This window comes from Neurospora tetraspora (assembly GCF_033439725.1).
Source record: "Neurospora tetraspora strain CBS 560.94 chromosome Unknown B0H65scaffold_2, whole genome shotgun sequence".
NCBI classification, from domain to species: Eukaryota; Fungi; Ascomycota; class Sordariomycetes; order Sordariales; family Sordariaceae; genus Neurospora; species Neurospora tetraspora.
The window spans coordinates 6,218,801-6,232,008 of NW_026944384.1; the positions used below are offsets into that span (position 1 = coordinate 6,218,801).

Below are 13,208 nucleotides of genomic sequence, written 5' to 3' on the forward strand. Positions count from 1 at the left end.
TTCTTAATTAATTTCTAAATAATTTAAAATTAAATACGGATAAATTTAAGATAATATAAGAATTTTATAACCTTTATAATTTCCGGTTAAGTTATAACCATCTTTATTTTTAATAGAACTTTATAGCCGATTATTCCTAAAAGAATATAAAGTAATAGTTATTGACGAAGAATTAGACTTATTAAATTTACTATTAATCGAAGAAGAAGAGTAGTAGGAAGTATAGGAGGAGGAGTAGTAAGAAGTATAGAAGGAAGAGTAGGAAAAGGAATAGGAGGAGGAATAGGAGGAGGAATAATAGGAGGTATAGGAAGAGGAATAGGAGGAGGAGTAATAAGAAGTATAGGAGGAAGAGTAGGAAGAAGAGTAAAAGGAGGAGTAAAAGGAAGTATAAGAGGACGTATAAGAGAAGAGTAGAAAATATAAGAGGAGGAATAATAGGAAATATAGGAGAAAGGGAATAAGGAGGAGGCGGAGGCGGAGGAAGATGGTCTTATAAAAATCCCCTTCTAAAAGAATAGTAACGTAAGTACTTTAAATTTATATTTAATGAATTATTAATTTATTCTTAATATATTCCTTAATTATCTTTAGCTAATTTAATTAATATTTAAATTAATACTTAATTAATAAAGAAAATATATAAGAAGCGCGATAATATCGTTTCTTTTACTAAATTTATTTGCGCAGTATATAAAAAATTTAAAAGTATTTATAAATTTTATTCTAAATATATTTTTAATAAATTTTTTATTAATTATTAATTTATTATAAGTCTTCCTCCCTACCGCTTTAAATAGGGCGGTAAAGGCCGAAGCTACACTATTTGGTGCGAATTTCGCTGCTATTCAGATAAGCCTACGGAATTTACTCCTTCCTCCTTTACAATTTAAAATATATCTTAAATATATTATAAATATATTATCGGACTTTTATATATACGACCCAAATGAGCCTACAAAGTTTAATTTCCTTATCTATAACTTAAAATACATTTTAAATATATTATAAATATATTATCAGACTTTATTTGAATTACTATTATTAATTTAATATATTGAATTAACTCCATACGAATATGTATTATAATAATTGTATTAATCTTTTTCTTTTATAGGTCGGACCAATTTTGTATATAAATGTACGGACTATAGGGTTAGGAAGCTTTGGGTATAGGGTCGTGTCATCTAACCACTCTAGATGTGTATGTATGTCTCGGGATACCATTTTCGAAAAAGAATATCTTTCCTCGATTATTTCTCATCTCCGTTTCATCTATCCTTCCTCCCCCTTCTCCCCGAGTCCCGTCCACCCAATACCATTCATTCCGTTTCTTCCATCTTCTCCATCGTGTGGATTTCGCTGAACGGGAGATCACCACTTCGACCCTCTCTCACCTCTAAAAACCCCTGTCTCTTCTAGCGTCTCAGTGTCGAGGTGTCCAACGACAAGTGGCTGAGGCATTGGGCGAACTCAGCCTCTCTGGGGCTTCTACTCAGCCCGACCTTAACTGAGACCACTGAACACTCACTCAGACACCACAGGGCAACTCACTTCCAACCACATGGACATGCCGATATTCCCGCGTGAGCGCCACGAGCAGCGGCTTGAGTGGTAGAAACGGCATGCCCTTGTGTCTTGGCAATCACGAGCAGGCCAAGACGTGACGTGACCGTCGGACTTTTGACCTTCGACTTGCTTCGCTTGGCGGGAGCGTCGATCAGTAAAAAGATCTTTCTCTTGAGTTTTCCAGAGTGAAACGGTAGGAGAAAATGGAGATGATTGCTTATAATGTACTGTTCAGTCTCTCATGTCCTGAGCTCTCTCGGTCTGTAGTTGTACAGTAGGTGCACTACACCGTGGCTTCAATAGGGCTGAAAGGCTCTTTATAAGGCTGTACAGTCCTGACGGTTAATAATCCCGAAACTCGACGATAGCATACCTAGTCCACGGCAGCAGGTAGGTGATGACCAAGTGCTTGACTTCCCGTCTCATCGTCATTGGACTGCCGAGAAAGATGGCGCTGCCTGGTGTCGGGCTTTGTCTGGAGGTGGTTAGGTATTAATCTTTGATGACTGACAATAGGTTTGTGTAACTGTGAGTCTTGGGCCAGTGTACAGGCAAAGAGACCTAGACTGAGGATGAAACAAAGTTTTGAGATTTCTAGATAGCTCCTGAACCTCTGTCAGAGCTAGGTGAACCGACAATAAGTGGAAGAAAGGACTTGGATAAAGATTGCATTTAGGGCATTTGGATACCGATACTCCCCATGGCTAAAGGTAGTAAAAATACCTCTCTACACAGTTGCTCGTTTACGACTGTCGATCCCCCTGCATATTATCAAGTGCTGGTATTTTCATCCTACAGTCCTACTAGCCTCGCATAGCATAGCATAGCCGCTCGTTATACGCCCCGGAGCAAATGCAGAACCGGTTGTAATAACACCAAAGAGACCCGCATCAGCTCATCCACCTCACCTCCTCTCCATGAGCAAAAAAAAAAAAAAACGAACCCTGGACCACGCGTGTTGTTCTCCTGTCTTCCCCTTCCTGCGCTGCCTGCTTTCGATCCTACACCCTGGGCCTGCCACTCTATCCACCACAACGACAAAGGGAAAACAAGTTTTTAGTAATGAGTGAAGCGATATATGAAAACAGAGAAATGAAAAAGAACGGGAAAGGATTATGTTGTTGTATTGTGAAACCCTAGGCGTACTGAGGCAGCCTTCGCGATGACAGAAAATTGACCGGTGTTCGTGCACTAGAAGAAGATATAGGCCAGCAGGAAGCTAACCAAGCAGAGGACCGCCGCGATCTGGACTGGCACTCCCTCCGTGCCTTGCCTCGCTGATTGCGCCAGGTCCTGGGCGGTTGCCTGTACGTTCGACGCCTGCTCGCCCACCGCGTCAGCCACAGCCGCCTTCCTCTGTCTCAGGCCGCTGGCGGCGTCATTCTGGAGAGATGCGATGGTCGCCTGGGCCTTGGCCAACTGTTCCTTCAACTCCTCATACGTGTCGGAAGCCGTGTTCTTTACTGTCGATGCGGCGGCCGCAACGGTCGACTGGAAGTTCTCGGCGAGGTCAGGCTCTTGTTTGATCTCGCGGGCGTCGGCCGTCGAAGATCGGGTCTCGCTGGGGGATGTGAAAGGAGCGGGGGTGTCCTCAACCTGCGCATGTGATTGTTAGTTTGATCGTCCGTTGCCAGGGGTAGGCGAAAGGTAAACGTACCCGGTTCGAGGTCGAGGGGCGGATAGGGGTGGCAGCCACGGGGGACGTGGTCTCCTCTCCAAAGGCTGGAAGCCAGAGAACGCGGATCTTCTTCTCCTGAATCTGGGACTTGTCGACACCATCCCACTGTGACGTATTTGTCAGCGCTGGTTCATCCTCCTGTGTTTGAGGTATACCCACGATCTGAGCAACGTTGGTGAACTCCTTGTCACCGGTGATGGTAACGGACTGAACGAGGAACTTGTCGCGGCATCGGGCGTCCGAAGGCGGCTCCTGCTTCATGGCCTGGAGGAGGACTGAAAGGGAAGTTAGTCACGAGACCTTAGGTTGGACATGGTATTGAGAATTCGAGGACTGACCGGAAACCTCGACATCGTGACCGGGCTCAATGCGACCCGAGTTGGGGCGGACGCAGTATCTGAAAAGAGTGTTGGTGAGTGTCTGTATCTTTGGCCTGGTGATTCGTTTGCGCTACGGCGCATTGCCGAGGAAGAAACGTACTGCTTGGGGGCGGTGGTTTTGACCTGTACGAGGGCAAGTTAGCACATGTGTCGAACGATCCTCAACCTCGACAGACGCGTCTATGTCTTGATGTCCACATACCTTGAAGGCAACCGGAGAGGTGTTGGGGTTCCTGATCCTGAGGATCTGCGAAACCTCCACAGTAAAGGGCCCTAATTTCTTGTCAGACGATGGAGGATCCTAGAGAACCTGGGCCGGTGGTGCTGTTCGCGACGGGACGTACTGCGGAAACCAAGCTCGAGGGGATCGATTTCGACGGACATGTTGGCGATCGGTTGGACTCTTGGTGGTTTGGTGGTGTTTGGGAAATTCTAAGGCGACTTGGATTTCGCGATGGGAAGACAGGAAATGTTGCCGGGGGATTATTGGCCGTGCCGGTGGGGGGGAAATAAAGGGATGGGGGATGGAGTTAAACGTATTAGATGGGTTTGCGAAATATGCCAGACAAGGGCAATGCGATTCTGGATCTATCGGGCGCAAACAGCGAGGCCTCGGAGTTCAGTTGTCGTCGTCAAAGGAGAATCAATGTTACGTAGTGAATATGTGTTAGGTAGCAGCCCAGAGGTACGATGGATAATTGTGAGGTGTGGTAAGGTGTTGCTTCCAAACAAGAAGCTGGAACCTGATATTAAGACGAAGACGATGATGTGTTACGACATTCAACAGTGACGGCGGTTCGACGCGCGCTGGGACAGACCAACCCGGACACAAGCCAGCAGCAGCCTGTTTCCAGCTGGAGTCGCTGTCAACTTCAGGAGGGCGCCCGGCGACTGGAAAGATGCCAAGAAGCCAAGACCCAGCCGAGCCAAGAGCATGGGTCCGTGCTGATCTCATACTGGACCCCAACCCCAGAACCTCAGACCTCCAAAAGCTCCAGCTGGGAGCTCTTTCCCGAGCCGAATTCCATGTTCGCTGGCCGGGCCTGGGGCTGTCGCGTGGGGTCCACGTATCTCCACTGAAATTAAGGGTCAAAGTCAGAAAAAGCCAGGTGCCGCCGACTGTCATTTGGCTGCAATTTGGGCAATTGTCAGTTTGTCACTTGTTGTCATTTCAGCTGCCAGCAGCGCTAGCATCACTGTCAGAGCAACGGACAAGGGTTGTGTTGAATGACGTGCCCCGGGCAGCCTGGCCATATCGCGAACCGTTCACTTAATTGACGACGACAACATTGAGGTGGACAGTCTGAACTTTGTTGAAAGAGCAAGAAGTTGAGCCTACAATCAAGGTCAAAGTTTTCGTTTTGAAACTTTGTCCATCTTGCCAGTTTTGACAACCCCGCCGCCACGTCTTGGTACAGGGAACAGTACCATCTGCTTCTATCCGAACTGTTGACAGCTTCGCATCTTTGATTGAACCCCTCCTTCGCTCAATTTACAGGTTGCCACTGTTTTATTCCCAGCAACAACAGTCTTCTGCACTATAAAACCAAGGACCAGTCCTGTCCGCTGACGTAAATACCTAATCATCACCACATCACTGTCGCGACCATATCTTTTCAACAGCCAAATAAACAAGCATCAAAATGGGCCAAACAGATCTCGAGGTTCTGATCGACATGGGCTTCGAGCGCGCGCGCGCCGAGCTCGCCGTCAAGAAGTCTGGTGGTTGTCAGTCCTCCCGAATGCCTACCCCTGCGATGCGAACATGATTTTAACAACTAGCAGTGCAGGGAGCCCTCAACTGGCTTGAGGAGAACCAGGACAAGTCCTTGGAGGAGCTGCAAGCCGGTGCTGCCTCTACCGCCAAGGCCGACGACGAGGAAGAGGATGACGGCTCCCCCATTCCCGAGGGCGCCAAGTCCCTTGTTTGCAACGATTGCGGCAAGAGGTTCAAGAACGGAGATCTTGCCGCCTTCCACGCTTCCAAGACGTCAGTCTCTTGCCCGTCCTGTTCCTGTTCATGGCACCAAGCTAACTCTACCACAGTCAGCACACAGACTTCTCCGAATCTACCGAAGAGATCGCCCCTCTAACGGAGGAAGAGAAGAAGCAAAGGCTGGAGGAGCTCCGCCAAAAGCTCGCGGAGAAGAGGGAAAGGCTGGCCCTTGTTGACAAGGAGGAGCAGAAGCGCAATGAGGTACGGTCAACCGTCCCCAGGTTCGCATTACAAACGTGCTAACAACATGTATAGCAAATCAAGCGCAAGGCTACCAAGGAAACACAAGACCTGAAGGAGGAACTCGCCCGCAAGGAACAGATCAAGGAAGCCGCCCGTAAGCGCCAGGAGAAGCTCGACGACCTCGAGGCTAAGAAACGCATCAAGGCCAAGATCGAGGCCGACAAGGCCGAAAGGAAGCGCAAGGAGGAGGAAGCGAAGGCGCTTCGTGAGGGTAGAGCTCCGGCCGCCCCTTCACCTGCCCCTGCTGCCGCTGCGCCGGCTGCTTCGAAGCCCGCTGCCTCCCACAACGAGGCTCGTCTGAGGCTGCAAACTGCAAAGGGAAATGTGATGAAGACGTTGGCTGCGGATGCCACGCTGTTTGAGCTTGCTCAGCAGTTGGAGGCGGAGAACGGAGTCCCGGTTGCGAGCTTCTCGACGACGTTCCCCAGGAAGACGTGGCAGGCTGGAGTAGACTTTGGTCAGACGCTGAAGGAGGCTGGGTTGGTTCCCAGTGCAGTGCTCATCGTCTCTTAGAGTGAACGGAGGGTACTTTGTCCTTGGACGTAACCTCGGGTCGATAGAATGGTCTTGGTATGAACTCAAGCGGAGTTGAAACGACAGATCTGAAGAAAAGACGGATACGTCTAGAAGCGTTGCTGGTTGCCGATGATACTTGACGATTAATGAAAAAAAAAAAGAGACAAAGTGCAAAAATCAACATTGTTCTGTGTAATTGTTGATCGAACTGTGACATCTACAAATGTCGTAGGTACCTTTACGGCCACCATTAAACCCACGCTACGCTAGACCCACCATCTCCGATTTACCCCATACTCCTCCGCGGCAGTTCAACTGGCAGCCAAAGTAAACAAAAGCCAATCCCTTCGACCTTCATTAGAAGTAACATTTGGCTCGGATATAATCCGATAGTAACCCCTCCTCTTTCGCACCGCATCTCTTGACCCGAACGTACCCGTCCAGATTCCAGTGTACATCTTCACAAGTCAGACCACAAACCCATCGCACCATGGCTTCCCGATCTCGCACCCTCCAACTCGGACAAGCTCTCCACAGCAGCTTAAACAGCCGCTTTTGCCGACCCTTCTTCTCCTCCTCCACTCTGACATTCTTCAACCCTACAACTACCATCACGAACAACCCCGCACCCCGCATCCTCTCCAACAACTTCTTCAACCAAAGAAGAATCAGAACAATGGCTACCGCTGCTGCTGCTGGAAAGAAGATTGAGTGGCTCGTCGTCGTGCCGGACTTTGAGGGTGTCGGGGAGAAGAGGTTGGAGGTTCGCCCGTGAGTTGCACCACTCTTCATCATTCAGGTAAAAGGTGAAAAGTACATAGAGCTAACCATTTGAATGAATAGTGACCACTTTGCTGGTCTCGGCAAGAATATCGAGAATGGGGTTCTTCAGATGGGCGGTAGGTTTTCTTGTGTTTGACTCTTCAGTTCTACCTCAGTTCCCTTATACTTCTCGGCTTCACTTTCACCTCAGCTTCACTTTCACCACACGTCACGTCACCCCTCTAAACAAACCCGCATCACCCTACCAGCCAGCTCTCCAGACTCTCTCTCTCTCACCTCACATAACATAACATCATGACAATCAGCTAGCAACGAACTGAATCGTGCCAAACATATCCCACCCAAAGCCGCCCCAAGTCCTGCTGCACCCGTCACCTAACCCATTGCCCATCCCCCATCCCACACCATCCGTAGTTCCGCTCTACAAGTACAAGTCTATTGAAACAAACAAACAAAACATAAACTAACTAACAAACACCATTCTTCAAACAGGTGCCGTCCTCTCCGAACCTCCCACCTCCGACGACCCCAAGACCTTCAAGTTCGCCGGCTCCACCATCGTCCTGCTCGCCGAGAGCCGGGAGGAGGTGATCCAGATTCTCAAGGAGGATGTTTATGCCCAGAAGGGTGTTTGGGATGTTGATAACGTATGTCTACCTAGTCTTTCTCTCTCTCTTTCTCTCTTCCCGCCCCTTACTCCCCTTCCTGCTTCCTTCTGAACATTGTACTTCACTTCACTTCACTTCACTTCACTTCCTACGTTAGATCATTCCTGCGTTACACTTGAGGATGGAAACGGTGGAAGTACTACATACGAGCGAGGGATGAACGAACGAATGGATGGATGATATACTAACAGAGATATGATTTTTTGGAAAACAGGCTCAGATGTGGCCCTTCAAGTGCGCCTTCCGCTTCCCTGTTCCCGGTCAGCAGTTCCAGCAGAAGCAGCAGTAGATGTGGCTGGCTGGCTGGCTGGCTGGCTGGCTGGGGTTGGAGTTGGAGTTAAGTAGGTAGAGATCATCAGCAAAACAAACAAGATTACATTACATGCCAATGAATGAATGTTCCTTGGTATCATCAGCATCTATCTGTCTTCAAGTGGCCAACGAAGTGCTACTCGGAAATCACATTTCGAAGTTCGAACGAGGTGAGTTGCACCCATCGCGCCGAGTATGCAAACAAACAAACCCTTCTTCTACCCCCCAAAACAACCCCAAAACAAAAGAGAGAAACCTAAAGCCCTCATTTCCATCATTGTAAACAATTCCCCAACTCATTAAAAAAGACAAAAAGCTAAGTCGCCCAGGTAGGTTTGTAGAACGAACGACAATACCCCAGCTGCAGACCTACGAAAACCGCCGCGCTAAGTTTTCATCAACGGTAACCACTGCGCCATGAGACCACAGGGCTCCCCGTTGTGGTAGAGGGACTAGGTAACGGACCTTATATGCCCGCTGGTGCAGCCTGGGCCACGTCCAGTCTAGGAAGGCGCGGAGCGGGAGGCGAGTGTCATGTCATCCGATGTCTGCCATTGGGAACTAAGGTTGTGCCGGCTGGGCGACGGCGGCAGGAGCAATGACAGGAGCGGTGGCAGGAACCATGACAGAAATCGTGACAGAAAAAACGAAGCGTTTGCGATGGGGGAGCGGGAGCATCGACTGGAAGTAGAGGTATATAAGCTCGGCACTATAGAGCCAAAAGCTGTGAGAAGCACTCGGTCGACTCGCCGACAAGACACTTAACATACAGAAGCCATGGGCCGTAGCCGTATTAGGTAACCCTTCATGCCAGTTCAATGCTCCTAAACAGATTGACTCCCTTTATCGAAGACACTCTGCTCCAGCACTTCAGTCCCCTGTGTGTGCCCCGTCCACTCTAACAATGAGAAGATATGCTTGAACATCAACCAATGCCACGGGAAACACCGGACTGGCCAGCCCGCCCCCCTGAATGAAAGCAACTCAAATAATGATATAGTGAACCCCATCGATTCAATATTCCCTGATGCATAAGTAAAAGCAAACTCCGCTAGATAGAAGGAAAAGAACCACAACCACTATCAGTAGCACTGCTACTGCCACCGCCGAATACCAAATGCCGTAAAGCCCCCCAAGTCTATATCAATGTAAATCTCGCCCCAGGTTGATTACGACGAGCTGTCCTTCTCCCCTCCCTCCATCTCTTCAGCCATCACCTTCAACTCGTAGCTAAGATCGTAGCACTCAGCCAGCAAGGCGCTAACGCTCCCTTGGCCCTCGGGTATATCGCCGCCGACCATGAACTTGCCATCGACGCGCATGTTGTCGATGGAGTTAAGCTGTAACCCAACGTTACTCACTGCCCAGTGTCCATCGCACAATTGGGGGGGAAACAATGACAAACATACCTTCATGCTATAAGGATACAGCTCCCTAACCGAGCTGACACCACCGGAGTCCTTCACTTCGATCAAGCACCGCTTCAGCGTCTGCAGCTGGTTATAGATGGGCAGCAGGGCTTCCGACACCGGCTCCGACGAGATCATCAGGTAGTAAATGTAGCCATAGCTCCTCCTGATGAGGTACAGCAGCGTGCGCTGGACGTACAGCTCGGCGGGCTTTCCTTCGTCGTCCAGCCAGTTGCCATCGACTCGGCTCTCATCGATCTGGTCGAGCTTGCGCTGGAAGTCGTACAGGTCCGTCTCGCGCAAAGACCAGGCCTGGGTGATGGAGAGCTTCTCGAGCTCGTTGCGGATGCTGACGAGCTGCTCGTGCCTGGACTTGAAGGCTTCGGGGATAACTCCTTTCCTGGGTGGGGGTTAATGACTGGCTGGCAGAATGGTATGGGCTAGTTGTCCGTACCTCTCGAGAACGATCTCCGACCACTTAAGGCAGACATCCACCAAGTGCGACACCCTCTCGCTACCGCGAAGAACCTCACCGTCTGGCCCAACAAAGTTGCCATCCACCCTCGACTCGTCAATCTCCTTGACCTGCGCTTGTAGCCTCTGGACCTCCGATGTCGAGAACTGTGTAACCTGTTAGCTTACCCCTCATCCTCATTCTCGTATCCGTTCGCCCTTGTGCGTCCTTACCTTCGCCTTGGTGTTCGCAAGTGACATGGACCGTAGTATGGAAATCAGCCTCTCATGCATGCTCTGTAGCGGATCCTGCAGCTCGTCCACCCTCTTCTTCAGGTTGGCCAGCGAGCTGTGGCAGAGCTCCAGCCGGTTGGCCAGAAGCTCAACAATGTAGGGCGAGTGGGAGGGGTTCGTGGCCGTCATGACCTTGTCGAGCTGCGAGAGGGTGTGGGCCATGCTGTTCAGGTCCTTGGCTGAGTAGAGGTCGGCCTCGGTCAGGTGGTCGAGTAATCGCTTGATGGTCGAGGTCAATGCGTAGGCCGCGGGGGCTTCTTGTGTGCGGCCGATCGTCATAAAGAAGAGGGAGAGGAGCTGCAGGCAGCTTTCGAGGACTCTGTCGACTGTTGGATTGTGTTAGATCTCTTTGTTCAATGGGCAGCTTTTTGGAAATGCGCATACCTCTGGTCTCGGTCACCTTCTCCCCTTTCCTGATCTCGTTGAGCTCCTTGACCTGCTCGACAACCTCATCATAGTGTACTATTACATCTTGAGTGCGGATGTATTTTGTTCGGTCTCTCTTGAGAAGCAGCAGCTGGTCGCGGATGGCTGAGAGCTTGTCGAGAATAGCTTGTTCCCGCTCATCTTTCGGCATGGGCATTGCCGGAGTCTCCATTGTCGCAATGTGTGTGTGTGTTGTGTTTATGGGTAAAAGTCGGTGAAGACGGTTGCGATGTCAGAGGTGGCTCGTTTTCGTTGACTTGGATGCCGTTCGAGGGTCGATGTTGGTTGATCGGCAGACCCGGGATTAAAGGATTGTTGTGAAGAGAAAGACGCAGCCAAGCAATTGGGAAAGGCTGGTGTTGCTGGAGCAAGGGAATGTTCGAAACGGCGGTTCCTTGTTCAAGTTGCTTTCTTTGATCTGAGGGGTAATGCGCCTCAACAATGGCAGACAGAGTGCGGGTTGGAAGTTGTCGTCCGGTTGATGGCGTCTGTTTCCCCTTTCCAAGCAGTTGTCAAAGGGGCCCCGGGATGATTCCAAAAACTTGAGACAAGTGCAAATAGTGTAGTTTGTTGACGAACGCTGCCTCCTGATTCGCGCGCTCTTTCCCTTGTTGATCTCTTCTGGTTTTTGCGGAATTGCTGGAGTGCTGGTTGCCAGAAATGCAGATGGATGCTTCTCCTACAGCACCGGGCATGTCGGCAGGCACTCCGCTACGGCAGGAGAAGGCCTATGGCGCCCCGAATCCACAGCGGCGACGTCAGTGGCCCGGGTGCATGAATGGTGGCGGGGCGAAGGAGCTCCATGGTGGGGCTCTTGGAGCAGCACTCCCGACAAGGGTCGAGGCCTGGCGGGAAGCTTGTCGACCACTCGTCTTGGCAAGGCTGGGCGCCAAATGCTTCCCCAAATTCCAGGCCATGGTCAACTGGGGAACATCAGTCGTCCCGATCCGGTACAAGTGCGACGGCAAGGCCAGCACGTGCAGTGCAAAACCAACCTTCGGGTTCGGGTTGCGAACCGCTTGTTTGGACATCGTGGGGCTGTCTGTCTTGCAGTCTCCAAGCGTGCACAGACCAGGCAGAGAGCCCAAAAAGTCTTGGCGTTCAAGACGCTGCCAGTCGCTTGCCAGCTGCCCAGCTTTGTAGGGTCCGAGGGCATTTTTTGAATTGCCCACAACTAATTAAATTTCCCTCTCCGCGAATATCTAGCTTGGACATCATCCCACGATCGAACAGCCCTCCCGAGACTCAGCATCTTTGCGCCTCGACAATCAACACCATCAAAATGTCTACTGCTGAGCTGGCTACCTCCTACGCGGCGCTCATCCTCGCCGATGACGGCGTTGAGATCACTGTGAGTTTGCGACCAATGCACACGATGTTTTGGAGTTTGGGTGGATTTTGGGATTGGGGCACTTTCAGGACGCGTCCCCGCGCGCTATGTACACACCGTTATTACTCGACATGCGCTCAACGACCGGGACAAATGACGAAATATGGGAGGAGGGGCAAATGGAGTGGAGGAACAATCATGATATGAACAAGCATGGGGAGGAACAACGTTGACTGACCAAACCCGTTTTCGCATGATATAGGCCGACAAGATCCAGACCCTCATCAAGGCTGCCAAGATCGAGGATGTCGAGCCTATCTGGGCTTCCCTCTTCGCCAAGGTACGATGACACCACCGACGACGACAACGGACCCAATTCCGAGAGGAGGAACGATATCTTGGGAAATGCGAAGAACACGATAAACTGACTGGAGTCTCTTTTGCGACAATAGGCTCTTGAGGGCAAGGACGTGAAGGACCTCCTTTCCAACGTCGGCTCCGGTGGTGCCGCCGCTGCCCCCGTTGCCGGTGGCGCTGCTGCCGCTGGTGGTGCCGCCGCTGAGGAGAAGGCTGAGGAGAAGGTTGAGGGTATGTGGAATCATCTACTCCCAAGCCCTTTCCCGGGGCCGTTGCTGCTGCCAGATACTGACCTGCGTTGTGCACATTACAGAGAAGGAGGAGTCCGACGAGGATATGGGCTTCGGTCTCTTCGACTAAACGAAGAAAGGGGGCTTTCTTCTGGTTTGGTCATGACCTCTCGTTTCCAATTTGTTCTTCCAAAGCTTGCATGGGTCTGCGACGGTTTCTCGCACATACGACTACGGTTATGGGAGGCTTATGATATCAGGGGTCCGGTTCATCGGCGTAGCTTTACATGGACAATGAAGATGCGCTTTTGAGCAAAAGAAGTAAACACACTTGGAAGCTTGCTCTCCATTTGTTGAAGCGACGGATTTCCACCGCAGCAGACATCCGACTACGATCCGACAGCACACCCGGATGTTGATCATCGAGCACAAACGCTCCCCCAGCTGTTTGATACCCGGACCTGAGGTTCATGTTTACTGTTTTGGAAGACGAGTCGGTCGAACTCAAGAGAAGGCAGATAGGGCAAACTATCTGTTGCTGATTCCAACTTACGCTGTGTTTAC

General features: G+C 50.4%; 5 protein-coding genes across 5 annotated transcripts; 3 read left to right on the plus strand and 2 right to left on the minus strand.

Annotated features, from left to right (window-relative positions):
* Positions 1-2,492: 2,492 nt before the first annotated feature.
* On the minus strand, positions 2,493-3,850 carry B0H65DRAFT_459711 (uncharacterized protein). Its single transcript, XM_062826477.1, has 6 exons — positions 3,830-3,850; positions 3,728-3,750; positions 3,586-3,644; positions 3,407-3,522; positions 3,227-3,352; positions 2,493-3,165 (listed from the first exon to the last, which is right to left on the minus strand). Exons 4-6 carry the CDS (start codon positions 3,506-3,508, stop codon positions 2,761-2,763), a joined length of 633 nt encoding a protein of 210 aa, XP_062685296.1. The 5' UTR covers positions 3,509-3,522; positions 3,586-3,644; positions 3,728-3,750; positions 3,830-3,850; the 3' UTR covers positions 2,493-2,760.
* Positions 3,851-5,270: 1,420 nt separating this feature from the next.
* Positions 5,271-6,379, plus strand: B0H65DRAFT_421486 (uncharacterized protein; the record flags this gene model as incomplete). Its single annotated transcript, XM_062824346.1, has 4 exons — positions 5,271-5,355; positions 5,413-5,617; positions 5,674-5,824; positions 5,879-6,379. The coding sequence occupies 4 exons, from the start codon at positions 5,271-5,273 to the stop codon at positions 6,377-6,379; spliced, it is 942 nt and encodes a 313-aa protein (XP_062685297.1).
* A 247-nt stretch (positions 6,380-6,626) lies between these two features.
* Positions 6,627-8,256, plus strand: B0H65DRAFT_142492 (uncharacterized protein). The gene is made up of 4 exons (XM_062820951.1): positions 6,627-7,153; positions 7,226-7,281; positions 7,658-7,812; positions 8,048-8,256. The coding sequence occupies exons 1-4, from the start codon at positions 6,873-6,875 to the stop codon at positions 8,120-8,122; spliced, it is 567 nt and encodes a 188-aa protein (XP_062685298.1). The 5' UTR covers positions 6,627-6,872; the 3' UTR covers positions 8,123-8,256.
* An 856-nt stretch (positions 8,257-9,112) lies between these two features.
* On the minus strand, positions 9,113-11,069 carry B0H65DRAFT_142405 (uncharacterized protein). Its single transcript, XM_062820950.1, has 5 exons — positions 10,686-11,069; positions 10,242-10,627; positions 10,009-10,175; positions 9,555-9,954; positions 9,113-9,485 (listed from the first exon to the last, which is right to left on the minus strand). The coding sequence occupies exons 1-5, from the start codon at positions 10,897-10,899 to the stop codon at positions 9,315-9,317; spliced, it is 1,338 nt and encodes a 445-aa protein (XP_062685299.1). The 5' UTR covers positions 10,900-11,069; the 3' UTR covers positions 9,113-9,314.
* Positions 11,070-12,009: 940 nt separating this feature from the next.
* Positions 12,010-12,774, plus strand: B0H65DRAFT_546991 (60s acidic ribosomal protein-domain-containing protein; the record flags this gene model as incomplete). Its single annotated transcript, XM_062829478.1, has 4 exons — positions 12,010-12,078; positions 12,320-12,397; positions 12,510-12,645; positions 12,728-12,774. The coding sequence occupies 4 exons, from the start codon at positions 12,010-12,012 to the stop codon at positions 12,772-12,774; spliced, it is 330 nt and encodes a 109-aa protein (XP_062685300.1).
* Between the last annotated feature and the right edge of the window lie 434 nt (positions 12,775-13,208).